At 42.0% G+C, this 26,765-nt stretch overlaps 1 protein-coding gene across 2 annotated transcripts in view; it reads right to left on the reverse strand.

Annotated features, from left to right (window-relative positions):
• Positions 1 to 26,765, reverse strand: part of TRAPPC9 (trafficking protein particle complex subunit 9) — a 279,059-nt gene that overhangs the window by 241,371 nt on the left and 10,923 nt on the right. For both annotated transcript variants that reach the window (XM_079984184.1, XM_079984185.1), the window contains exons 3-12: positions 22,031 to 22,176; positions 20,977 to 21,105; positions 20,541 to 20,567; positions 19,872 to 19,993; positions 15,643 to 15,768; positions 11,833 to 12,049; positions 8,947 to 9,090; positions 8,040 to 8,166; positions 2,580 to 2,725; positions 1,843 to 1,928 (exon numbers count right to left, since the gene is read on the reverse strand). In XM_079984184.1, the coding sequence (XP_079840310.1) occupies positions 1,843 to 1,928; positions 2,580 to 2,725; positions 8,040 to 8,166; positions 8,947 to 9,090; positions 11,833 to 12,049; positions 15,643 to 15,768; positions 19,872 to 19,993; positions 20,541 to 20,567; positions 20,977 to 21,105; positions 22,031 to 22,176 (1,270 nt within the window). The remainder of the gene's footprint in view (positions 1 to 1,842; positions 1,929 to 2,579; positions 2,726 to 8,039; positions 8,167 to 8,946; positions 9,091 to 11,832; positions 12,050 to 15,642; positions 15,769 to 19,871; positions 19,994 to 20,540; positions 20,568 to 20,976; positions 21,106 to 22,030; positions 22,177 to 26,765) is intronic.

The raw sequence follows: 26,765 nt of genomic DNA on the forward strand, positions 1-26,765 counted from the left end.
AATAGTTGGTGATTAATTTCATCATTAACCATGTCTGATTGAAAACACCAATTTCATAATGGAAAAAGTCCCACCCTCACTTCTGATATATTTTCCTTACAGTGATGAAATGACTGTAAAGGGCTTGCTTCTTTAAAAAGATGTATTGGGGGGGGGGGAGGAATCAGAGATTTATAAAATTATGCACTATATGAAGAATTCATTTTAAGTTTTGTTTTTTTCCTTTCCCTGAACATAAGCACTTGAGCGCATCCAATGAAATTGATGGGCAGTACATTCAGGATAGACAAAGGGAAATGATTCTTGAAATCAATAATTAACATGTGGAATTGGTGGTCACAAGATGTGGTGATGGTAACTCAGTTTGAAAGGGGTTACAGAAGCTAATGTAAGAGGAAAGTCTATCAACAGCCATTAACTATAGCTTTACTACACCTCCCTGCAAAAAGGGATGCAACTCTGTCCCCCAGAGTCTAGCACTCAGACAGGAGAAGACTGCTACCTTCAGGATCTGCTTGTGATTTCCCAGAAGTATATGGGTGGTCACTGCCGCAAACAAGATACTGAACTTACTAGATGAAACCTTGGCCTGATCCAGTTAGAAAAAAATTAAAAATCCCCCCTTTATTATTTACGTATGATCATTCAAAAATAAAAGTTACTTCTTCTGCATAACAAATTGCTTGAAAATCCAAATAATTTATTGATAAAGTTTTGCCACCAAGCACTAGATTATTAAGACATCACTTCCACTTCTGCAAATCATCTTCACATAAGTTGATATAGGTAGTTTCTTGGGGACTCTTCATATTTTATGAAATCAGGCAAGGTGCACTATTAAAACACAGCTATTTCAGCTGAACAATGACTGCCCTTGAGTACATATCATCCAAACCCTTTAATTCCAGCCTTCACAGTGTCTTGTCACACATTTCCAATGGTTCCGACTAGGGCTAGAACTCTTTCCTCAATTAGCTTTATTGCTGTGTAGACAAAGACCCAGGGATGAGGAATGGGGCAAGATTTGACAGACACCAGAACACAAGCCCATATTCATCCAGCAGTGCCCTTAGGAAAAGAAACCAAGGAGTTTTAGAGAATGTAAAAGCAGAAAGCAACAAAGACCTGGGGCTAAATTTAGAGGGCACAGAGATGTCAAGTTGAAAGGTCAGAAGAAATTCGGCATAAAAAAGTTACATGGACAATGAGGAACACAACTATTGCTGCTAGCGTGCCTCAAACCCTCAAGAACTCGAATAGAAACATAACTTGTCTTAACGGAGCAGTGTTATACTTGATCTCAAACCTTGTTTATAGAATGAACTATTCTATAAAGGAGGTTTGAGATTAAGTATAATGAAATACAAATACAGTGGTACCTTGGGTTAAGAACTTAATTCGTTCCGGAGGTCCGTTCTTAACCTGAAACTGTTCTTAACCTGAGGTAGCACTTTAGCTAATGGGGCCTCCCGCTGCCGCCACCACGCAATTTTTGTTCTCATCCTAAAGCAAAGTTCTTAACCTGAGGTACTATTTCTGGGTTAGCGGAGTCTGTAACCTGAAGTGTCTGTAACCCGAGGTACCACTGTAATTAATAATAATAAATCCCTAGTCAGTAAAAGGCAATGGTTTTATCCTTGCTTGCATACACTAGTATAAATGTTCAACAGCATAAAGCATATCAAACTGGCCTGGTACAGATATTAAGAGGGTGATCACACACCCTCATTTCACTGTCCTCTTCCCAACAATTTCAGCCATTTGTCCCATCTCTTTTTAAACATGATGTTAACATCAATAAGGCTAATCAGGCTTTCAAGTCAACCAGGCTTTGAAACATACCATATTTTCTACACGGAGTTCAAAAGGCATTGGATTGTACACCATCAGCTGAACTTCACAAACATCTCCCTGGACCCATTGAAAATCTGTATTAAAAAAACAAAAACATAACAAGTTTCAGAGTTGCTGTTGTTGTTTTTCAAAAAGCTACATGCATACTTTGTTGCTGTTATCATATATTGCTACAGAGATATTGTAGATATCCCACGCGCCGTCCATACGGGCTGCCTCTTGCATGGCGACCGTAAAGGCTGCCGCTCGGGCGCCATCCGTATGGGTGTCTGTACGGGCTGCCGCTTGCACGGCAACAATAGGAAGTCTTGATCCCCACATAACCCAACTTTTGTTGCAAGATTATGCTAAGCTATAACAGCAAATCTGCAAGCATTCTGTTCCTCACGCTTCCAATAAGCACTGAAAGACTGAAAGGCATTCTTGCAATCATCTTCAATGATACTATAAAAATGTGATCTGCTTGTATCCTTCTTTCCAAGTGGCAGCAGTGGATTAACACATCATGAGCTGCAAACAAAGGCAAGATGCATACAAGCAATCTGTGCCAAGTTGTCTAGTCAGTTTTATAATCGAGAGGAGGAAATAGCGTATTGATCCAAAAACTGGCAATAACCACTTGATTCAATTTGCAGGATGAACACCAGCAAGCAAACAGTGGTATATCAAATATTCAAGCAGGATGCATTTTAAAAGGTAATGCATATAAGAAATCGTTTTCTTACCAATTTTTTTACTCCGTTCCTCCCCACGATTGTGAGCGATGATTGGAGAATATATAAAGGGACTCTTTGTTGACATGTTCTGACCCACCAAGCTTTTTATTTTCTGTGGCCGAAGGCTAACAGGGAGATTTAAAAGCTTGACAGATCTGTTAAATAAACAAAAAGGGTTGTTTTAACATAGCAAAGAAACCTAAATTGAACATACAGTCAGAATAGAAACAAGGCAGCATTAGAAATTCTAGTAAAATCAGCTTAGAGTAGTGGGGGGGGGAGGAACAAATTGCAAGAAGAATAAAGGGTTATCAATTCCTTCAATAAGCATTGTTAGTATAAGCCTGGTAACCTACACATATGGCAATGCATCCAAGCTTGAATTCAGAACTTCAGTGTCTGAGGCTTAGTGAGCTCTGAGGGACTGTGTGCTCAGCAATAGTGCTTAGGATTATTTCCCATTCAATATGTAGATGCAACATCCCATATGTAGCATAAAAAGCAAATTATATATCTTAAATTCTTACTGAAGGGTAAAATTATTTCACATTCCGTGGCCATAACACCGATGCCATGCCAATATTGACAATGAATTCTCTGGGAAGAGACTTCATTGACAAACATATCTCAGGCAAAGCCGCTATACAGCACAAAATAAATAGGTATAACTGTCGGAATTCAGGGCCGGTCAGAGGTATGTGCCTATCTCTCCAGGCACCGGCTGAATTCTTTTGACCTCCCTCCGGCGACTCCCGGTAGGATAAACACACGAGGTCCGTTCCGGCGATTTTCCTCAGGCTGTGAGAAAAACACACCAACTGCTCTCCTCCTCCCTGCTCTCCAGCATATCCCCAGGGAGGGGAATCAGACTCAGACAGAAATGTATCTACATTGTCTTTATTCCTGTCTTTCACTTCAGTACAGAGAAAACATGTCTGCTCTGTTCAACAAACAGAGAGAAACTCCAAACTCCACCTATGTACATCCTGTACAGGTCATATGACACACACACTGAGCTAACATCCGGTGCTCAGTACAGAATGGACTGCCCCTTTGTTCCCATGGCAACAGTCACATACATCCTGTCTGGCTTTGCAGCCACAAGCAGCTGACTGAGCTGCCTTTGCTTGCTGCAGCATTGCTGCTTTAGAATAACATACTCCCCCTAAAGTATCAATGCGTGCTGCAAGCAAAGCGTCATCCAGAGAAGAAAACAAACAGTTGTTATACTTATAACACTCCCCTGTTGTTTCAGTTCCACCCTTGGAACTACCCGCCACTGGTTTTACCAATGTACCTCTCTGGTTGTGTGACTTCCAAGGAATGAGTGCTTCTGCATTACCTTGGTTAGCAACTCTCTGTTGTGCCCTTGTCTCTGACTCAGACACAGCTTCAATTTGACCTTGGTCGTTTACAACAGCAACACATGCAATAGCTTGGTTGGCAAACTCTTTTGAATACCTCTTGGGTGGTACACCCTTCGTTGCTCTCTCAGACCTACGTAAGAGGTGCTGCTCTCCCTTGCTTTCTGGTTCAGCCTCTGAACTCTCTGAAGAACCAGTACTAAGCTTAATCAGTGGTTCATCCTCCTCTTCTGAGGGTCTAGTCATTATGTGAGATTTCCTCTCAATGACTGTGACAACTGAGCTGTCTGAGCTATCGCTGTCATCATCAGTACTACTGAACTCAATAAGATCAAACTCATCATCATCATCATCATCAGAATCATCATCATCTCCTGTGGGAAATGTGTGAACAATCACTCGCTCCTGTTCAGGAGCACTCTCTAGAAATTTTGTGAGAATCACCTTACCAGATTCAGACAAAATTACTCTGTAGAGACCCTTTTCATAACCCACAAAAATGCCTCTGGCATTCTTTACTCCACCTGGAGCTTCTGTTCTCACATGAGACCCGAAAACCTTGAAATGGGCAACAGAAGGTTTTCTGTGGAACAGTTTCTCAAAAGGAGAACATCCCAAGTCTTTTGAAACCTTTCTCAACCACGTGTAACAAAATGACATTAGTGACTCAGCCCAGTACTCATGTGGCAGATGTGAACTAAGCAATTGCGCATGCATTCCCTTTTGCAATTCTTTGTTCACCCTAACACAAACACATCTGTTCCAAGCTTCTTCGGAAGCTGCAATTTTGTGTCTTATCCCTTTCTTCTTCAGGAACCTCTGGAAATCCTGTAAGAGAAAAATTGGCTTCTCATCTGTACAAAGACAATCTATGTCAGCATCATGCATATTTTTAACTTTGTCACAAAACTCTTTAAACCTTTCTAAGGCTTCTTTCGGTCTCTCCAAAAGATAAATCCAGACAAAACCTGTAAAAGAATCAACACATATTAGGTAATACTTTGCATTGCCTCTAGATGGTGCTAAAGGACCAATCACATCAGCATACACCCGCTGAAATGCCTTGTCGACCCTCGAGGTGACCTGCTTGGCGTTCTTTTCAGCTACACCTGCAAAAGAAATCATGTTAGAATCACAAGAATTACATTCCATGTAATCACTTTGATCAAAAGTCAACAAATACAGTCCATCTTTCTCTTTGGCAGAAAGATACAACTCTCCATCTTTGTAGATCTCACAGTTCTGATCATCATAGGACAGTTTTAGTCCCTTCTTGGCAATCTGCGAAACGCTGAGCAGATTGTACTTCAACTCTGGAACCAAATAAACATCGTTTATAGTCAAGTTCAGACTTTTAAGATACACAGTCCCAATTCCGGTGGCTTCCAGCTCTCGACCGTTGGCTTGTTGTACAACGAAGCTTTGCTTCTTAAACGACGAAAACAAATCCCTGCGATGGGTCATGTGAACCGTCGCTCCCGTGTCTAAAATGAAGGAATTCCCCACTTGTGGTGTGGCTTTTAGGGACATCAAAGCCTTTGCAGGCTTCGCCTGTGACTTGGCATGACTTCTGCCTGACGCCTCAGACTTCGTGGAGCTTCCCTTGGCTCCTTTGTTCTGACGTGGCTTCCTGCAGTTCCGCCGAAGATGCCCAGTCTGTCCACAATTGTGGCATCGGACAACGTTCAAAGCTACAGCGTCTCCTCCAGTAGCTACAGCAGTGGGGGTGTTTGAACTCCGTTCTTCCCTCCCCCTGTCCTTGACTTCCAGGGCGGCAAGTCTGTCATGTTCGTTCAGGACCACGGCAAAGACCCTGTCCGACGTTAGATCTTGCGCTGGGAGAGACCCCAGCTGACTGGCAACCGTTTTGTAAGTCCGATTCAGGCTGTTGATCACCATGAAGCAAAACACTTCCTCCTGCAGACGGAAATTGCGTTCCACCATCTGCTGACGCAGAAATTTCATTTCCGTCAGGTGCGCTTGAACATCTCCATCAGGCGCAAGCCTCAGGTTAGTCAGCTTTTCAAAATACAGCAACGCTGAAGAACCTGCATCTCTCTGATGTGTCCTTCTCAGCGTGTCCCAAACATCTTTCGCGTGCTGTAAATCTTGTATATGAATAAGCTGAGAGACTGACACGCACAGAATTATAGCGGTTCTGGCCTTCACATCCTGTGACTCCCAAGCACGCGTTGGTGCTGCAGGGATGGGGTTCTCAATCACCCCAAACAGTCTCTGATTCTGCAGCAAGGCCTTCATCTTAATAGACCAAGATGCATAATTGTCACTGGTCAAGAGGGGTGGAGAAGGCAGGCTTCCCTTCTTGACATCCATTTTGAGTCCTTGCATTGACTCTCAAACACAAGCCTCTAAAATCCAATAGCTGGCTTGTTCACACTCTGTGCACCTGGCAGCTATAACACTGGCCGCTTGGAAAGTCCCTTTCCAACAGTTCCTTTGTAAAGCCTAGTCAAAACACGACTTCCAGCCCTTATCTTGAAACTGGCCTGCGTTGCTAAGCAACCACATTCCTTTCCTTGGACAGGAAAAACCACAGGAATGTTTGGAATGCAGACTCTTCTCTCTCGGAGCTGTTTTTCCCAAACGTTGCTCCCATGAAGCAGAGAATTAATCCATCTGCATTCACACTCTTAAGCCCGAAAATCTCATACCTGGGCTCCGTAGCTTGGCTTTCAGCTTCTTCTGGTCAGCTTCTAGCTGCAGAGAATCAGCCTCCATCTCAGACTTCCATGGAGAGGGATGAATACAGTCTCCTTGATGCAGACTCCCATGGATCGTAGCAACCGTCAACTGCTACCAATGTCGGAATTCTGGGCCGGTCAGAGGTATGTGCCTATCTCTCCAGGCACCGGCTGAATTCTTTTGACCTCCCTCCGGCGACTCCCGGTAGGATAAACACACGAGGTCCGTTCCGGCGATTTTCCTCAGGCTGTGAGAAAAACACACCAACTGCTCTCCTCCTCCCTGCTCTCCAGCATATCCCCAGGGAGGGGAATCAGACTCAGACAGAAATGTATCTACATTGTCTTTATTCCTGTCTTTCACTTCAGTACAGAGAAAACATGTCTGCTCTGTTCAACAAACAGAGAGAAACTCCAAACTCCACCTATGTACATCCTGTACAGGTCATATGACACACACACTGAGCTAACATCCGGTGCTCAGTACAGAATGGACTGCCCCTTTGTTCCCATGGCAACAGTCACATACATCCTGTCTGGCTTTGCAGCCACAAGCAGCTGACTGAGCTGCCTTTGCTTGCTGCAGCATTGCTGCTTTAGAATAACAGTTCAATCCACCATGGAACCATCTATGGCAGCATCAGCCAACACAACCATGAAAGTAGAGGAAAGGGTTAAACTAGTATGAAAGCAAACAACAACAAACCAAGATAAATCAGAAATAGTGATATGATGCTGAGACATCATAACTATGCATGTATTTGGGTAGTATTAAGAAGCAAATCGAAGGGTGGGTGGCGCTGTGCGTTAAACCACAGAGCCTAGGACTTGCCGATCAGAAGGTCGGCAGTTCGAATCCCCGCAATGGGGTGAGCTCCCGTTGCTCGGTCCCTGCTCCTGCCAACCTAGCAGTGCGAAAGCACCTCACAGTGCAAGTAGATAAATAGATACAGCTCCGGCAGGAAGATAAACGGCGTTTCCGTGCGCTGCTCTGGTTCGCCAGACGCGGCTTAGTCATGCTGGCCACATGACCCGGAAGCTGTAACACTGGCTCCCTCAGCCAATAAAGCAAGATGAGCACCGCAACCCCAGAGTTGGCCACGACTGGACCTAATGGTCAGGGGTCTCTTTACCTTTAAGAAGCAAATCTCTGGTATTCAGGGGATAAGAGGCAGTCCCAACTATGCAAGTTGAGTGTCCTCAACACAATGACTCCTTACACAACTGCCTGCTCCCTTCGAGAAATATTGTTACAAGTCAGAAACTGGACAGATGGTTACAAGGACAGAAACTGTCCCATTCTACTGCAGCTGACCCATGGATAACAAAGCATGTTTTGACGCCTACAGTGCAAAGCATGAAAACCAACAGGACCAAGCAATTCAATTGCAGTTGATGGTTACCTTACAATAGGAAGTTTAGTGAATGGCACAGGGGGAAGCTTTAAACCATCTGGAAGCGTAATTAATTCCATCGTCCCAGGGCATTTTGAGGTGTAGTTTTCTAGACTTTGTGTTACATCTTTCTTTTCTGAAAAGAAAGCACAATTCTCTATTAAAGTTGTCTCAAAACGGTAATATTCAAAAGCACATAATTTATCCTGGATTACAGCTATTTTTATTTTATTTTGCTATGTATTGTGATATACTGCTTACTCTCTCCATTACTTTCTCCCTCTCTCTCTCTCTCTCTCTCTCTCTCTCTCTCAAAAAAAATTACAGTGAACTTCAGAACTCCACTGATGCAATATTGGATATGATCCTGAACCAATAGTAGTTAAAACACACACAAGCAAAATACTGAAGATTCCAAAAGCAGCAGTCAGTGGAACAATAAAAACATTTTTACAGACCTGGCAATATATGACAGGGCTTTCCAAAGGTGACATGCCGCAACTAAAAAGAGCCAGCCTTTGATGCCTGTCCACCTAACCTCTGTAGATTGCACTGTTTGGAGAAGGTCTTCCCCAGAAGATCTTAAAACACATATTCAGGTTCTTACAGAGGTAGGCAGTCCTTGAGATAACTTGACAATGTATTGAAAGAGCAACTTCAGTCCAGAAAGAATGCCAGTTGACCTGTTTCAAACCTGCTGTGATTTGTCCATTTTTAGATTAAGAGGATTTTCAAAAGCTCTTTGTGATATAACTTGCTAGGGAAGGAAACAGGATGGGGAGTCTGCTGCTCAATCAACAGAAGTCAGGAATCCCACTCAGCTTGTCTAAAAGAGCCTCTCCTTTAGTAACATCTATATAAACTGGTTACAGAAAATATATTTGTAATTTTATTTTATTTTTTAAAAAAATCATACCCTGATCAGAAAGAAAATCCAGCATGGTTTGCAAGAGAAAAGACAAATGTCGGACAGAAAGCGCTGGGTTTCCCATTCTTCTTGAAGCATACACTAACTCGTGAAGCAAACGCATCTGCACGGCAGCCCAGCCACGGTGAGTTCCTTAAAAACAAAACCGGGAATGTTTACTGCAATAAATCTCGAAAGTGAGAAGCAATCAATACCATCACGAAATTCATTCAATGCTGAATTTTACAAGGCTACTAGATCTAAGGCTCAGCATTATGCTAGACCTACTTCCCAAGACAACCGTCCCATGACATAAATTTTTAAAAGCCACGCTGCAGACTAGGGTAGTTAATAAAGGATAACTTATTTAATGCCCTCTCAAAAAGACCTTCAGTGACAAGATCCCATGCCTACACAATTAACACTGCTCCTAGTTTAAGGCCCCTTCAGTTTTTACTATGCCCAAGGCCCCTGAAAATCTCAAAGCCTATGCACAAACCTTCACATTTTCACTATACCACTGAATAGTGCCTCTTCTGTTACGCAGTAAAATCTTACTGCCATCTGGAAAAATCAAATTAATATTTTCCATTTCATCAACTAAATTATACTGTAGCACTGAACACAAATCATCATAATCACTCAGATGTTTATTAATGTTCTTCAAATCCAAGATACATTTTCTCTCAAATCCTCTCATTACTGCATCATCCACACTTAAATTTAGGCACTCAGGCTAAACATAAATCACTTTTATCATTATCCTCCGAAAACTGGACTTAAAATTAATTACCTCACATTAGTTACATTCAAAAAAAGAAATTATGTAGAAATAAGTCCTGTCAAGGTTTGAGTGCCATACTCACATATTTGAATAAAATATGAAATATGGAAGCTAATGTTCCTCAAATGTAAAGAGACTTGGGGTTGTATTCAGCTAACTGTTACTCAGAGTATGCCCACTGAGGTTAATAGCCATGACTACCTTAGGCCTATTAATTTCAGTTAGCCTACTCTGAGTAAATGTTAGCTGAATGCAACTCTTTCTTTAATATACCTGTTTAAAAACTACCTGCAGCTTTCATGAAGCTATTAATATTAGCTGGTATATAGTGTGGTATATAATTTTATTATATGCATTTGCAACACTTTCAGAAATTTCAGAAACTACAGTGTGGATCATATCCCATTATCATTCAGGCTGAAGATTGACAGTGGCTGTATCCTTCCCACCACTTCACATGTGATTCTTCCTCAGGAGTACCTGCTTCTTTAGATTTTATGAGGAATTTAAAAATAACTATGCGGGTGGCGCTGTGGGTTAAACCACAGAGCCTAGGGTTTGCCGATCAGAAGGTCGGCGGTTCGAATCCCCGCAACGGGGTGAGCTCCCGTTGCTCGGTCTCTGCTCCTGCCCACCTAGCAGTTCGAAAGCACGTCAAAGTGCAAGCAGATAAATAGGTCCCGCTCCGGCGGGAAGGGAAACGGCATTTCCGTGTGCTGCTCTGGTTCGCCAGAAGTGGCTTAGTCATGCTGGCCATATGACCCGGAAGCTGTACGTCGGCTCCCTCGGCCAATAAAGCAAGATGAGCGCCACATCCCCAGAGTCAGTCACGACTGGACCTAATAGTCAGGGGTCCCTTTACCTTTACCTTATGACAAATGTTCTCAGTATAAACTGGTATTTTTTAAACAGTGTTTTAGCACTGGGGGGAGCTCCCCCTAAACACTAGGAATGCATAAATACCAGGATTTTGATTAATTGGTATACGGATTAAAGTACAGAATTGTGCCAAATAGGGAATACAGGGAATTCCTGGGCTGTCTTATGCAAACCAGCCTTGGTCTAGCTAGGGCCATTAACGGAACAAAGGTGGGCCACTGTGGAGAGGAATCCTTTAGCCTGGGAGGTGAGATGTTACCAAGGTGGTGAGGTGTGTGTTTGAGGGGGCAGGAAAAGGGAGGTTTGAAGCAAGGGTTTCTGGGCAGGAGGAGAAAGTACGGCTGAGATCCATCTTTGTGGTGAAGAGGGGAGGTTGTCTGCAATGCTTCGGGCCATGCTGTAAGATCTAGACTCCCTCCATGCAGACAAAAGGCGTAAATAGGCGAATAAACCCTATTTCTTAAAGCACGGTAGTCCCCACCATGTCTTCTATTCTCCAAAGGGGCACAGACCCATGCGCTCTGGCCACTGCTTAGCAGAGAGAGGCACAGGTCATTTGTAACAATATACTTTCAGCCTGAACATATTCAAGAGCAGACCTTACTGTGAATCTTCCCCATCTCCACAAAAACATGCTTGCCCTCTCCCCTCTATAAAACCTGAAGTAGCACCTCTGCTTTAACACAATACACATTTAAATAATAATACAGTGGTATCTCGGGTTACATACACTTCAGGTTACATACGCTTCAGGTTACAGACTCCGCTAACCCAGAAATATTACCTCGGGTTAAGAACTTTGCTTCAGGATGAGAACAGAAATCATGCAGTGGCGGCCCAGCAGCAGCAGGAGGCCCCATTAGCTAAAGTGGCGCTTCAGGTTAAGAACAGTTTCAGGTTAAGAACGGACCTCCAGAACAAATTAAGTTCTTAACCCGAGGTACCACTGTAATAACCAAGGTTTCTGTGCAGCATAGGGCTATCACAGGTACCAAGAAGAAGAAGAAAACCAGAACAATCTGCCTTACAGTTTGCATTTTATTGCCTGGCTTTGTCTCATGACTGTGTACATGTAAATTTGTGGAGCTGACTGCTTGGAATGTCTGCCTCCAATTCAAACTTCAGTCTTCTGACCTCTGTACATTTATTTGCTAAGCTTGATGCAAGCAAGACAATGAGGGTTTTGAGGGGGCTTTTTTAAGGGCAGGGGGGTGTCTGTAAATAATCTGTACCTTTGCTGAAATCCTTAGGATCCAGAGATAGACTGTAACCAGGGAGGGTCTCCAGAAGCAGCTTATAGCAGGCTCTCCACCCTGGCTCTGTTATGCTAGGTGCCACACACTGCATTGCTGCCACACGCTTGAAGAAAGCAGATTTGCGGTGAAATCCAATGCGCTCATACAGCTCAGAAAGAATGCTATAACGCTGAATTTTTTCTTCTTCAGAAAGCTGGGGGCAGAAGGGAAAAAAAGTTTACTCATTAAAAGGTTCTTCTGAAACCTGCTAACATATCGTACATACAAGCCGGCAGACTGCTACACAGTTTTATAAAAAGGCAAGAAAAAAGAAATGGGCCCAAACCTAAAAGGTGTGCAAAGTGACATCCTAAAGGAAAAAGCAATGAAACAGCAGTTGGACAGTAAAAAAACATAAAATAATGACCAACTAGACTCTAGAGAAATACATGCATCCTGGAGATAAATCACAGCTATTTATATTGCATTATAATCCAAAAGCAGCTTTCTTCTTTGATAGTGTGAGCAGCTGTAGTGGTAAATAATCTGAAACCTCCTGCAGCTAAGTATGCAGTTCTCCCTTGCTGAAATGTATGTATTTTGCTGGTTAGCCATGAAAGAGAATACAAAGAAATCCTTGACTGATAACCAATGTATTCCACACACACCCATAGCCTCTGTTTCCCAAAAATTTTCAGTATATTGTTGGTTGATTTTGCTAGCTCTGTTCTATTACAAGTATTGGTTTTGATGGTCAACTGCTATGCCCAAAACAACCTGTTTTCAGTATGTGGTCATTGTATTTTTAACATGCTGGCCACTTCAGGTGGCTCAAGTGCTGAGCTAGAAAGGCAGGATGCAGTAAGGAAATAATAAATGCAAATAATTCATCTAAAGTCAATATAAAGCATTGCAACGCACTGCCCTGAAAATCTCAACAACAGCAACAAAAGATTGGCTGGATTCTAACAGACTCCCAGAAAAACAGAATACTATCATAGTACAACAGATAAAATTATGTTTTGGGTTCCTAAAGGCTTGATATTAACACTTGTAGAAATATTTAAGATAATTTTAATCCAACATGTGCATATAAAATTTTCTATAATACCTAAGGTATCATAGATGCAGTTTTGCAGTTTTATAGTAGTGTAAAGAAGGCTTTCTATAACCCCACATTTGAAGACTCAAACAGTGCCATTTCAGATAAAACCAGTTCAAGTGAGAATACAGTGAAAAGGGATTTAGCCTGGAGAAGCTAGAGCACAAATATGCACAATTAAAATGTGCATTCTCAGGAAGAAACGTAACTATTGCGCCATTATTGAAATAACTTAATAGTGCTACTCCACTGTATGATTTCCTATAAGGTACATTAGAACTATTTGATCCATTCCAGAAATGACTGAACTATTTGACTAGTTCCATAATCCTAAATTGCTTTAGAACTGGCTTGCTCATACAGCAGCCCCCACACCACATGACAACCTGTTTAAGAAGCTGACAGGAGTTTCAAAAGCAGTTAGTGAGCAGTTCTAGTTACAGGTAGGTAACCGTGTTGTTCTGCCATAGTCAAATTAAAAAATTCCTTCCAGTAGCACCTTTAGAGACCAACTAAGTTTGTTATTGGTATGAGCTTTCATGTGCATGCACACTTCTTCAGGTAGATAGTGAGCAGCACAGAGTTCAAGTGAGTGGAGGGAAATGCTAGCAAAACATTTCACTTGGCTAGGACAAGCACCTTATCTGATGCTAGCCAGCTCTTTGAATCCAGGACTATATGGTACTCTGAGAAGTGAATTTTTCATGTTGATGGTGAGTACTAGCCGACAGTTGCTTTAAAAAACAACAACTCCTATACAGAAGTAACATAATATGTTTTAGCTCCTAAGCAAAAGACAGCAATATCATAAGCATGCAAAAGAAAGTGATCCCAATCACATATTCCCAGGAAATTCAGGAGGAAAAGCCAGGTGGCATTTCAATTCTCTACATACCTAAGAGTTCTAACTTCATAAATTGTTCAGCAAATAGTCTAACTGGGTACCCAACTTGGGCAATGAGCAACAAGAATCTTGAAGGCATCAAATACCACAAACCCACAATACAAATTCTGTTTGTTATATCAAATCCCATCAGGGCTCATTATTTCTGTTGTTTGACTGGAATATTTTAAGACAGAAATAAACCTGCAAGAGAAAACTCCTTTGCTTGGCTAACTCAAGAGGCTGTTAAGCAATAAGACTTTATATCGACACTATTCCAGCCACAGCAATAACCAATTCCTACAGTGTTACACTGCTGACCCCTAGTGAAAAATATACAACATAAGCATAACGAAAGCCTGCCGCAACCGCTGTTGACATTTCCCCCAACCCTCTAGAGAAATATTTTGTCTGAAGAAAATAAAATGAGAGCAGTACAACACCTTAAATGACAAATGCTCAGAAAGGAAAGGTGAGTGGTGTGGTGTTCCACTCAAAATTCCTCTAAAGACAATAGCCTAGGGATAACTATCATAGAATCAGAGTTGGATGGGACCCTGAGGATGATCTAGTCCAATCCCCTACAATGCAGGAATATGCAGCTGTCCCTTACCAGGATCAAACCTGCAGCCTTGGCATTGTCAGAACCATGCAGAACCATGAGCTATCCACCTCAACACTTGGTTGATCACATTCATATTCAATAGACACCATAAACTGATATTACAAAATATTTGGAAATATTCACTGCTTTGTCTTCTCTATAACCATTTCCCCCCAAATTCAGTCACTTCTGCTGCAAGTCCTCCATTTCAGCTACCTTAAAGAACAATATTACACCCACCCCATCAAAACAAAGCACTTGGCTTCTGTGCGTTCACGACTCCACTCATTTCTGGAATGGGTCCAACAGTTGTAATGTACCTTATAGGAAACCATACAGTGGAGTGGCACTGTTAAGGTATTTCAATAATGGCACAATAGTTATGTTTCTTCCCATGTGCCCTGACAATGCACATTTCAATTGTCCATAATTATGCTCAAGCTTCTCCAGACTAAATCCCTTTTCACTGGATTCTCAGTTGAACTGGTTTTATCTGAAATGGCACTGAGTCTTCAAATGTAGGGTTATAGAAATTATCAAACAATGGCTCAATTTAAATTATCGTTGCTGACTTCATAAAGCTTGATTTATCAAGCAGGGATCAATTCGTCAAGGCCAAGCCCTCCTCTCCTCAAGCACCACTTCAGTCCTTTGCGCCTGGCTTGTATTAAGCAAGTGTTACCAATACATACAAACTGGGAAATTTCAGGAAACAAGGCAAGATTATCCTTGCTTGATAAATGACATTAAGCATTTCCCCGCTTATCATCCTTGCTTGTTAACCGACAATAAGCCGGAATTCCCAGTTTGGATGTAACTGGAACTCTGGCTTCATACGAGCCAGAAACAAATTCCCCTAATGAGTTCTGTCAACAGGAACCCTAGGCAAGGACTTGCATTTGCACAGTGGGGCTTTCTCCCCTGCTCTTCTGCCACGCATGCCCTGCCCTCCAAAAACAACAGGCTCCAGAGAGGGGGTCAGTAGACACCCCAGAAAAACACAAGGGGTGCGGGGAGAGGAGAATCATCCTATCTGGCAAGTTGAAATGACAGAATATTCAATGTAACGTGACAAATTCCTCCCACAGCACTAAAATGGCAGCTGAAGGTTGGAGAGGAGCAAGGGAGAGTGTTTGGCACTGATGCTAATTAGAAGGGGGGAAAGTTCAAAAAACCAAGTCAATCCATTCTTAGTTGAAAGATAAAGAGTGTACTCACCTGACGGAGATTAATATAAACAGCATTCTGAAGAAATTCAGAAGCTTCCATGCTCCTTTTCTGTATTGCCAACACTCTCACGGCCTTCACACAGGCTTCCAACTCAATTACACCAGCATTCTTGTACTATAAAACAAGAACATATAGAGGATCGAAATATTATTAAGTGATGTACCAAAAATATTTGGCAGACAGGAGGCTGCCTGATACTGAGTCAGACCATTGGTCCATCCAGCTCTCCAGGGTTTCATGCAGGAAACTGAACCAAGAAACACCTGCATTCAAAGCAAATCATTTGGGAAAGGGGCTAATTATCCCTATATGCTGAGAATTCACTACAGTCTGCAGGAGAGCTTCTCCTTCAAATTCCAAACATATCAGAAACCTGCTCCACAGTATCTTGGAGCAGGGCTTTCACCATGGCTGCCTCTGTTCTGTGGCACAGCAGTCCCTCTGAAATACAACAGGTGCCTACTTTCTGGAAAACAACAACAAACTAAAGACATTTTTGTTTCAACAAGCTTTCCCAGCTGGATGAATACCCAGGGGGGTCCATTTTGTGTTATTTCTGTGCCGTTTTTAACTTAGTTGGTTTCATTACATTTTGTACATTGCCTTGAGATAATCTACGTACAAGGCGAAAGTAAAAAGAAAATGCTACTACAAATGCGGCTGGAGCCTCTGGAGAGAGAAAAGTAATATTTCCAAAGCATTTGAACCAAGTGCACATATTTAGCAAGAGTTGCAGAGTGTGGGGCCAAAACTGCAATGCAATGGACTTCCGGGTTAGCGCTGCCGATTAATGGCGGATTCCCTCCGAGCTCCGGAGGGAATCGGCTCCGCAGGATCGGGTCTTGTCCGCGCCGGCGACGCGGGGACCCTTAAAAATCACAGGCGCTGATGCCTGTGAACGTGGTGACTCGGCGGGCACCATTTGCGCCCCCCCAAACCGCGAAGGAGCCTTTTTAAAGGCTCAGGAACGGGACGGGGGACGGCGCGGTGCTGTGAGTCGATTACTCCTTCTGCGGAGCGAAGCCGCGTGCCATTGTCGGAGAAGCGCTGACTTTTTCCTTGGAACAATTGGACTTAAAAATAAGAACCCGTGAGTACATATGGAATTTGGAACTTAAAAATTTTTTCTTGAATTGGGAACGAGCGGGGAAGGGTCAAAAAGGAAGTCGCCCCCCCCCTTTGAGTAGATATTTTAACGCAAAGAGCTTGCAACTTAAAGTCGAGAGAACTCTTTTTTTTATATATAAAAAAAAAACCTTCACGGCTTGACGCTATAAATTTTACTGGAGGATAAAACTAATGTTAGGAGCTAAAGTTTCACCCCCCCGGAACCCGGGGGCGCCCCGCGAGAGAACCTGTTGAGGAACCATTGAAGATTTTGACAGCTGTCAAAATAGCTGTCAAAAGGAAAGGATAAAGGGAACTTTGTCTTTGTTGTATCTGCTGGCTATATTTGTTGCAATTTCTGGAAAATAAGGGAGAGCAGCTACAAATTAACTCACTGGCTGGTTTTTAAACTGAGAGACACTACAAAAATGGCTGAAAGAAGCAAAAATCAGACTAAACTCAACAAAATACTGGCTCTCCTGGGAAAGTTACAAGATCAGACAGATGTTTTGACTACAAATGTGAACACCCTGGCCCTGGCAGTAAACAACATTGTTGAAGCTGACAGGGAGTGGAGGCAAGAAATTTATACATATCAACAACAAGAGGAATCTGAGAGCCATGAGACTATGGAAGAGACACATGTTGCTTTTGAGGAAAAGGAAGGTGGACTGGTAATTTTGCAGATGTCAAGGGAGAATTACAGTTTGGGGCCTGGCATGCAGACAATAAAGGAGAATAAAAATTTGAGGTGGAAAGTTTGGACTGAGTTGGAAACTGCAAATTCGAGAGTGGAGCACCTCATTAGCATTAATTTTAAATATGGAGGGCCAACTGGAAAAATCATGGATCTTGTTGGGTCAGAGCCCCTTCGAGCCTTGGGGCTTAACCTAAAGGACTATCCAAGAGGCCGGCAGAGAGGAACTGAGGACGACTTGAGAGCCTCGGACGTGAGATCTCCAGGTTAAACAGTATTGATTGAACATTTATTGGGGACCAAACCGGGAAAGGGGGGTTGGAGTTTGATAATCCAAAGGGTACAGAATTACTAATTACTTTGTTTTAATTTGTTTTGATATTTGTATGGAAGTTGGGAAAGCCATGGAAGGGAAATATTGACTTTAAGAAATATGTTAAAGAATAAGAAATGATGCATAAGATGTTTAAGATTAGATAAGTTAAAATTGGTTGTATAAAATGGTTAAAATGAAATGAAAATGAGGAATGCAATAATAATTTAATGGAAGAATGAGGAAAGGTAAAATTACAGTATGTTAAAATCATTAAGTTTAAGGTTGAGAATTAAGTAATAAGGATTTGCAGGATTAATAATTTGAACTGGAATACAAGAAGGGGAGGGGAGAGGAGGTCTAAGAAAGAAGTTATATGAAAATAAGCAATTGAAATCTCATTTGTTTTTAATTGTTCTTTTTTTTTCTAAATTTTGTATTTTTTGTTATTTCTTCTTTTTTTGTGTGTGTGTCTATGTGTATTATTGAAATGCTAATAAATATTTATAAAAAAACAAAAACAAAACAAAAACAAAACTGCAATGCAATGATCTGCATTTCCTTCAGAGGCCTTTTCAGTTAAAATAAAACACAGTGACTGCATTCAGAAACAAGGCTATGGGCTTTATTGTTACATAAATGAGCTTTGATCTCTCACCTCCTTCATTCTTCAGCACAGTATCAAGAAAAAGAAGTTTTTACTTCTATTTTCAGTTATGTCCAAACCATAAAATATGGATAGACTAATTAAGGTTTGCTGCAGCAAGGGTGAATTGGATCCAGCAGTAACCAACCCTCTGGAGGGCACTTTGAGAGATGAACAGGGCCACCCACCTATCTCTCACCTGACTTCATATGACGTCAGGAATTTAAAGTCCCAAGTACAGCTGCAAAGGAACAGTACTCCTTTGCAGCCACAGTTCTTCCTTTGCATCTGTGGCTTAAATTCAAGCTGTGGCTGCAAAGGAAAATCCTTCCTTGAACTTTCCAAGGCCTGACCTCATACGAAAAAGATTGCATGGTTTCCCGCAAAACCACCTAGGGAGTCAACCTCCAAGGCTTGGCGGACCTTATTAGGCTCATAGGCAGAAGGCTCCCCACCAATGACTTACTGGAACAAGCCAGGATCAAAAACCAGTTTAAAGTTGGCTTATTTTGCTAAACCGTAGCTAAGGCTATTCCCACTTTGTCCACTCCAGATTTAACTAACCATAGTTAGTTAAAGCAGAAGTGATAGTTTTCTCCATCCTGGAAAAGTGAAAGGGATCTGACAAATCATGGGCTAGCAAACTAAGGTCCGCAGGCCAGATCAGGCCCCATTGCCTTCTGTATCCGGCCCATGGACAGTCCGGGATTCACTGCATGGCTTGCCAGTGCACACTTTCCCTCTCCCTCCCTCTCCCTCACGCAGCGCCGGCACCTCCTCCCTCCCTCCTTCTGGCTTCTCCCCGCCCTGCCTAGAGGAGGAAGGGGGCTGGGCTTTATTGGTGCCAGCAGCAGCAGCGCTCAAGCAGCTGCCATTTTAAGCAGCCCCTCTCCGGAGCCTTTTTTGCGCGCCACTCATCGTCCCTCCGCCGCTGCCACCAGCCCCTGCAGCTCACAAGACACGGGTAAGCAGCCACTGGGGCTCGTGGTGCTCTGGCATCATTTTTTTCTCTCCAAAATATAGTCCGGCCCCCCACAAGGTCTGAGGGACAGTGGACCAGCCCCCTGCTGAAAAGGTTTGCTGACCCCTGAAATAATTCTTCACGCAATGATAAACCATAATTTCATTGCTATATCTGAAAGTAGTGGAAACTCTCTAAAATATCAATGTAAGCATGAGTTCACCTTTGCTTGGTGCATAAGCCTAGCATTCTACTCTAAAAACCACAATTTAAACTATAAAAGCCATTTTCTAGGAAACCTCAGCAGCCACATATATAAGTGCTAGTTTATAGAGTTAGCAGCTCAACAGCATCAACACTATCTTGTATGCCCATCAGAAGTACTGTACACTCTTACAGGAAATCATGTGCCCACTACCAGAGGCGCCGCTCAAAATGAAGCTGACTGCCTTTATTTCACACATCAAAATCTCTCATAATGTAGCAACATCACCTTGCTGTAGTAAGAAATTGCTTCTTTGTATTTATCTATGATGTCTTCAGGGCTAAGGCAGTTCTTGGCCCGTCCTATTTCAGTACTGGTATCTGCATTAATGCCATTTGACGTGAGGGCTCCTGCATTGGAGGAAAGCAGGAAATTTCAAATTAACAATGGCTGCCAGTTAATGACACCTGGGTAAGAGCAAAGCAGACCAAAAAAATGTTTCAGAAAAGCCTTTCAAGACAAATTAACTCTACCAATACTAAGTTTTAGCAATGAACAAACCTTTTAAAAATTTTAGAATGTAAATAAAAATCAGTTTGCTGATTCACTGTCACAGAATTAAATTTCTTTCTTTTTTTAATTGCACAAAAAGTTGAAAATTATATCTTATTTTGATAATATAAGCATACATAAAATAATCTCTGGCAAAATTGACAAACTAGTGCTGTATTATGTTGTCTACATAATAAGGAAAAAATGAAATGCCACTTAATGGTATGCAACATTTTAAATGAATTTGCCTGTTCTCCAAAGGAAAATTTAAAAAATGATTTAAAGATTATATGAAGTAGAAACTACTATTTTTAAAAAAAAGAACTCTAGGAACAACATATAGGAACTAGAAAACAATTAACACAAATATATATATTGACACAGCAGATTAATAAGACAGTATACCTGGATCAATAAGAACTTCTTGTGCCCCTAAAGGAAAATCAAAGTGACAACATTAACCTTCTTTATTTCAAAAAAACCCCAAGCTATTAAATATACTTGAAAACATGCCAAACAGCTACAGAATTCTGAGAAAACCCCATTACTGACATTGAAACAAACAGCTGCCAAGTGGTTTTGATAAACTTTGTTATCACATACTTTCCTACAGCCTGACAGATAACTCTACACAAGCTACCAAGTTAGACCCTTGGGTCATTTAGCTTAGCATTGTCTGTTTACATCAGGAGTGGTTAACCTACCAGTGGCAGTGGACAACAACTCCCATCATGCCATGATGGTTGTTGATGTCTAGGGGAAATACCAGAGCCTGCCAAATACTTAATTGCCAAACATACTAGGGAGAAAATCCTCCAAGAAAAGCAAGTACATTGCTTACCTGGTCTGTGCCTGTTGCCTGCCTCTGCAGAAAGTGAACTTCCCTGTGCTCTTCTTGCACCAACTTTACCACCTGTGCCTCCAGGATAATGATAGATAACTGAGGCGGAACATAATCCTTCAAGAGCAGCTACAGATTAAAAACAGTATTTTAAGTGGCAGAAATCTCTCAAGCCTACTCATGTGATTTCAATTGTATAAGAAATATAGGCAGGTACTGAGGCTGGCCCAGGCCAATAGAAACCCAGATGGGTGGGGTATAAATAATAAAATTTGTGGTGGTGGTTTCCGAGCACAATTCAAAGTGCTGGTGTTGACCTTTAAAGCCCTAAACGGCCTCGGCCCAGTATACCTGAAGGAGCGTCTCCACCCCCATCGTTCTACCTGTACACTGAGGTCCAGCGCCGAGGGCCTTCTGGCGGTTCCCTCATTGCGAGAAGCAAAGCTACAGGGAACCAGACAGAGGGCCTTCTCGGTAGTGGCGCCCGCCCTGTGGAACGCCCTCCCATCAGATGTCAAAGCGATAAATAACTACCTGACATTCAGAAGACATCTTAAGGCAGCCCTGTTCAGGGAAGTTTTTAATCTGTGATATTTTACTGTATCTTTGGTTTCTATGGAAGCCGCCCAGAGTGGCTGGGGAAACCCAGCCAGATGGGCGGGGTACAAATAATTTATTATTATTATTATTATTATTATTATTATTATTATTATTACTATTATCTCAAAGCACTGCCAAAGCAGCCTTAAAATCCACCATTCCTTTCATAGGCAAGGTGTGTGAAATCCCTTGGTGTGTACTACCGTACCCAGCCCTGTGGATCACAATTTGTTACGGATTATTATGGATGTTAAGGTCACTTCTGTTTCATTACCAAGACTTAAAACATGAATTAATTACCATCTAAGTTGTAGCAGGTAAAGGCAGAAAGTGGATATAAATCGTGTATCCACTGATCTCAATGGATCTGCTCCAAATATAATTTAATCAGATTGCAACCCGGGTCAAGAAAGCTTTCTAAAAACGGTTACATTTTGTTACTCATTTTGCCCACCTCCAAGCCACAAAAAGTCATTCACAGAACGGAGAAGTTCCACTGCCATGTGATAGTGTACGAGGGAATCTTGCAACATCCCGGCTTGCAGACATAGGTCACCGACATGCTTCCGCATACGACCCTGGCATCGCTTCTTATAATGTCTAGAACACAGAATATACAGAGATCGATTAGCTTCGTTGACCTCAGCATACCAGCAGGCATTAGATTTATTTGCTTTAACATTTCTCTATCAATTTATGCATCATGTACAGGTATATTTTTTTCGCAACAATATTTATGTCTTTAGCCACCCTGTGCTCCCTGACTTCTGGATACAACTGTGAGATATAAAAGCTGATGAAATAAATAGCCGTTTCTGCTCACCAATGAGCAGACAGACCTGTTTCAGCCATCAATGTAAAAGGCTAAATAAAAACAAAGATAGCAACTGTAATAATAATAAAATAAATCACATTTGGAAGCAAAACCACATTCTGTATATGCAACACTAGCAATAGTTGTATCAGTGGAAGCTATCTTGAGTGTTGGCAACCATCACCCTGTAGCAGGAAACCCCCCCCCCCCCATCATTCAGTTTGTACAAACTTCACACACACTCACACTCACACACTACATACGCTACGCTTCTGTTATAAATTCATAGAAAATCAACCATGCATCGGATTTGCACTGTTCTACTTTTATTTTACTCCATGAATGAAGGACTACAAAATGGGGAAGGTTTGATACAGGGCACCATAATCCTTTCACCATCCCAGCACATCCACAGGAGCCCTGCCCAGTTGCTGTGCCAACCCTGATGGTCCTAGACAGAAGACAATCAAGATCACAAAGAACTTGCATATGGGAATGGATTCAGCATGGACTGGAACGAAGGACAATGATCAGATCTTCCCTCAGGGGGCAGGAAACTGCGACTACCTTTTGTCTTCAGAAAATGACTCATGGGGAGGAGAAGGGAACCAGCCAGGTGACAGGACACTCAGGTTACCACCACAACTCCTCCCTCAACCCCTCCTTTCTGTAATGTATGCATATGTTTCTGGGGGTGGGCTTGACCTAGAGGATGGGAATTTCAAAAGTTTTTATAAGGTCTTGCACACCATTTTTCTGTGTCTTTCCTCTCACCTGCAAGTGAGGGGAGCACCCTGTTGCAACAGTCAATAAAGGCCAAGCCTACAGGCTGCTGATTTGCTCCAATTTACTCTGGTTGGTGTCTTTACTTTTTGTCCAAGGGAACCCTCGGATTTTTCCGGTAACAACCCAAAGAATGTACATGCCTCTCCTTATCCTCTGACCTCTTCACTTTCCTCTGGTCTGTCCCATTCTTTTTTTATGCCACTAGCTGACCTGACATCACGGAAGTGCTTGACTAGTGAAGGTGTTCTGCTAGGGTGAGGCAGCTGAGCACTGCTTAAGCAAATTCAAAGAGGCATTCAGATAGAATTTCCAAGATCAATGAAGAACTTTCGCTAAATTAAAACTGCACATCTATGGCAGGGATTCCACAAAAACCACCCATGGGCTCCTGCACTACAACCTCTCAGTGTGGTTTAATAGTTATGGAATCTTTTGATAGACAGATGACACTAGCTGCTTAATTATTTTTTACTTTAGTGAAACGGAATAGTTTATGATTTGCGGTACTATCAGGTTATAAACTGAGCAAAGCAAAAGCAGAACTTTTTATGCATTAACTTAGCTCCACAGCTTGAGAGGAACTGCAAGACTATATTACATGTGAAGAACGTGGAATTTCAGAATGGCAAGATATTTGAAACTCAATCTCTCTGAAGATTTAAAAGTATTATTAGATATCAGCAAGGAAGTAATTTCATTAAAAGCAATTCTCTCAATGAAGAGCCGAAACCAATGTAAGTCCCTACCCCCACCCCTGAAAAAGCAGACACTTTAGGAGCATGGCAGGGGCGAGACCAGACAGTGGAGATTTAGGCTGGATCATAAAACCATTCAGCTTTGTCATGTGGCCTTGCAAGCCAGAGTAAAGTACTATTTTAAAGACTTATTTTTCCTCTGCCAGGCATAGGCAGAGCTGCAGCAGTAGTCCAGCTGCTCAATGGAGTTTGGATCAGGTATAACTTTATGCCAATTTAACATATACCAGCTTGCTTTATGACAGTTTTTGTGCACAGGATTGTTCCCATAGCCAATAAAGTGGGATTTCTTCAACAAATCCTCTACAGAATATTTAGAAACTAATGCATACAGAACAGTAATGAAACTATGCATTTTTTTACTTCAAGACCCATTAAGTTTTGTGCATACAAAAACAGTTTTTCTAGAACTCAAGTCCAATCTCAGTAGAAGATTTTCGGCTAATTAAAAGATCGTTTCATATGCCCTGCATGACAGTGGTATGTTTGAAAAGATGTATGCTTGTGTTTTAAGACAAAACATTAGTAAATACAGCATAAAGAAAAGTAATAGCTAAACTGTATACATTTTATGAGATATGAAGAAGTAATAAAAAAACAAACTTCTAAAAGTGTGTTTCAGTGCATTTAGGAAAAACAGTGCTGTTAAAACATTCAATAAAATTTTATCGCCGTATGTTGCTGCCTGCACCCTAAATAACCACATTTTAACATTCAGCTATTATAAGGAGGAAAGTTGATGCCCCTGCAATATTTGTAATACTAAATTCCCATAGGTGCAATAAAAACAGAAAATAGCCAGTAGCATTTGATAATCATCATCATCATCATCTATACTTTTTTCATTTTATTTTTTGTAGTGACTCTAGTTCTGTGGAAGTCTTGTCATGGAAGACCACTCTAAACTCCTCCACCCTCCAGAAGCTGCTTTGCTCTTTACAAAATGGTCTGAGCACCATTTCATTTATAAGCATGTAATTTATAGGCAGGAGCAACCTACCGCCTTTCCAATGTGAGCAGCAACCTTCTCTGTCCTGGCATTCTTCCCAACCCACTTCAGCTATCTACTCCCATGTCCACGACACACAGACAGAGCATCTCCTGCTTTTATCTCTATGGAAGGGCCCTTTGCCTTGGCCTTGGACCACATGGATACAAGTCAGCAGGGAGAGTCAATGTTACCGGCTCTTCAGCACTTACTGAATACAAAATATGCCCCTTGTGAAAATTTATTGTTAAGCAGGGATGTAGAATCATCATTGAAAACAATAACAACAGCAACCGCTTGCTATTATTGCTCATGTTTATGGATGAATGACCAAAGTTAGTTAGAACAGTGCTCTAGGTCAGTGTTTCCCAACCTTGGGCCTCCAGCTGTTTTTGAACTACAACTCCCATCATCCCTGACTAGCAAGACCAGTGGCAAGGGATGATGGGAATTGTAGTCCAAAAACAGCTGGAGGCCCAAGGTTGGGAAACACTGCTCTAGGTGACCTCTGGGTGACTGGAAGAGGAAGCCTTTGACACCTCCGCAAATGCAAGGAAGGAGTCCTGGCAATTAAATGCACCCAGGGGCAAAGAGTTAACAACATATAACCCATGTAGGGAAACCACACTTTGGATATGAAACTTTTAATCAGAAAACAATGCAGACAAGAATGCATCCTTCTTTTTCCCCTTGTTAGCTAAGGATGTGGAACAGAGCCAGTGTGGTGTAGTGGTTAAGAGCGGTAGTCTCGTAATCTGGGGAACCGGGTTCGCGTCTCCGCTCCTCCACATGCAGCTGCTGGGTGACCTTGGGACAGTCACACTTCTCTGAAGTCTCTCAGCCCCACTCACCTCACAGAGTGTTTGTTGTGGGGGAGGAAGGGAAAGGAGAATGTTAGCCGCTTTGAGACTCCTTAAAGGGAGTGAAAGGCGAGATATCAAATCCAAACTCTTCTCTTCTTCTTCATGGAAGAATTTTGCCATGATGTTAGCAACTGAAAAGTGACTGACAAGACTTTCACTATCTATAGCCTGGCTTTCAACACGTTCAAGAAAGATTTTATACAATATTAATTCTGCATTGCAAAACATGCAATCTAGCTCTGGCCACCAGCTTATTATACAGTTTGGTGTTGCACAGGTATGACTTATATATCTAACAAAACCTGCCATAGTGCAAGGCAGTTATCTTTAGCCTTTATAGGCATAGGACCCACCATTAGCCACAACCTGCAACACATAATTAATTTTTTTAAATATATCTGCCCATGCTCCTATGGCTTGTGTAGCAGAGCAAGAAGCCAAACGTTAAGCTATTCTGAAAGGTGCCTATTTGAGCTCTTGGTGGGCTCTTCCTTATGGAGCAGAAAAGAAGGTTGATCCTTTGCATGGATTAGCTTTAGGGCAGGGATAGGATACATCCAAACAACTTCCGGTTCAAATCTCCAACATCTCCAGTTAACAGTAGATCAGGCAGAAGGGCTGTGAAATATCCTTGGAGCTCTACTGCCAGAGAGTAGACAATACAATGATTTGACTAAGTATGAAGTTTCATGAGTGTTCCTTAACATTGTTTCTTCTGCCCCTCTTTCTTTTTTCTCTCCTCAGACCCTTACAGAAACATCAAACAAGAAAATAAAAAAGTGGTAGCGAGCTACTACAATTTACTCTAGGTCAGACTACAACTGAACTGGAAGTCTATTCCCACATTTGAAGAAGGTGCAAACTGAACGACCCAGATATTTTTAATGCGATCAGTCTGCAAGTGATTGTCAGGGAGAAAATATCACCCTCTGCTATCCACTTGCATTTTGATGTGCTTCAGTGCCATAAATGTCAAAAAGGAA

The sequence above is a fragment of the Podarcis cretensis genome (assembly GCF_951804945.1).
Source record: "Podarcis cretensis genome assembly, chromosome: 7".
Taxonomy (NCBI): Eukaryota; Metazoa; Chordata; class Lepidosauria; order Squamata; family Lacertidae; genus Podarcis; species Podarcis cretensis.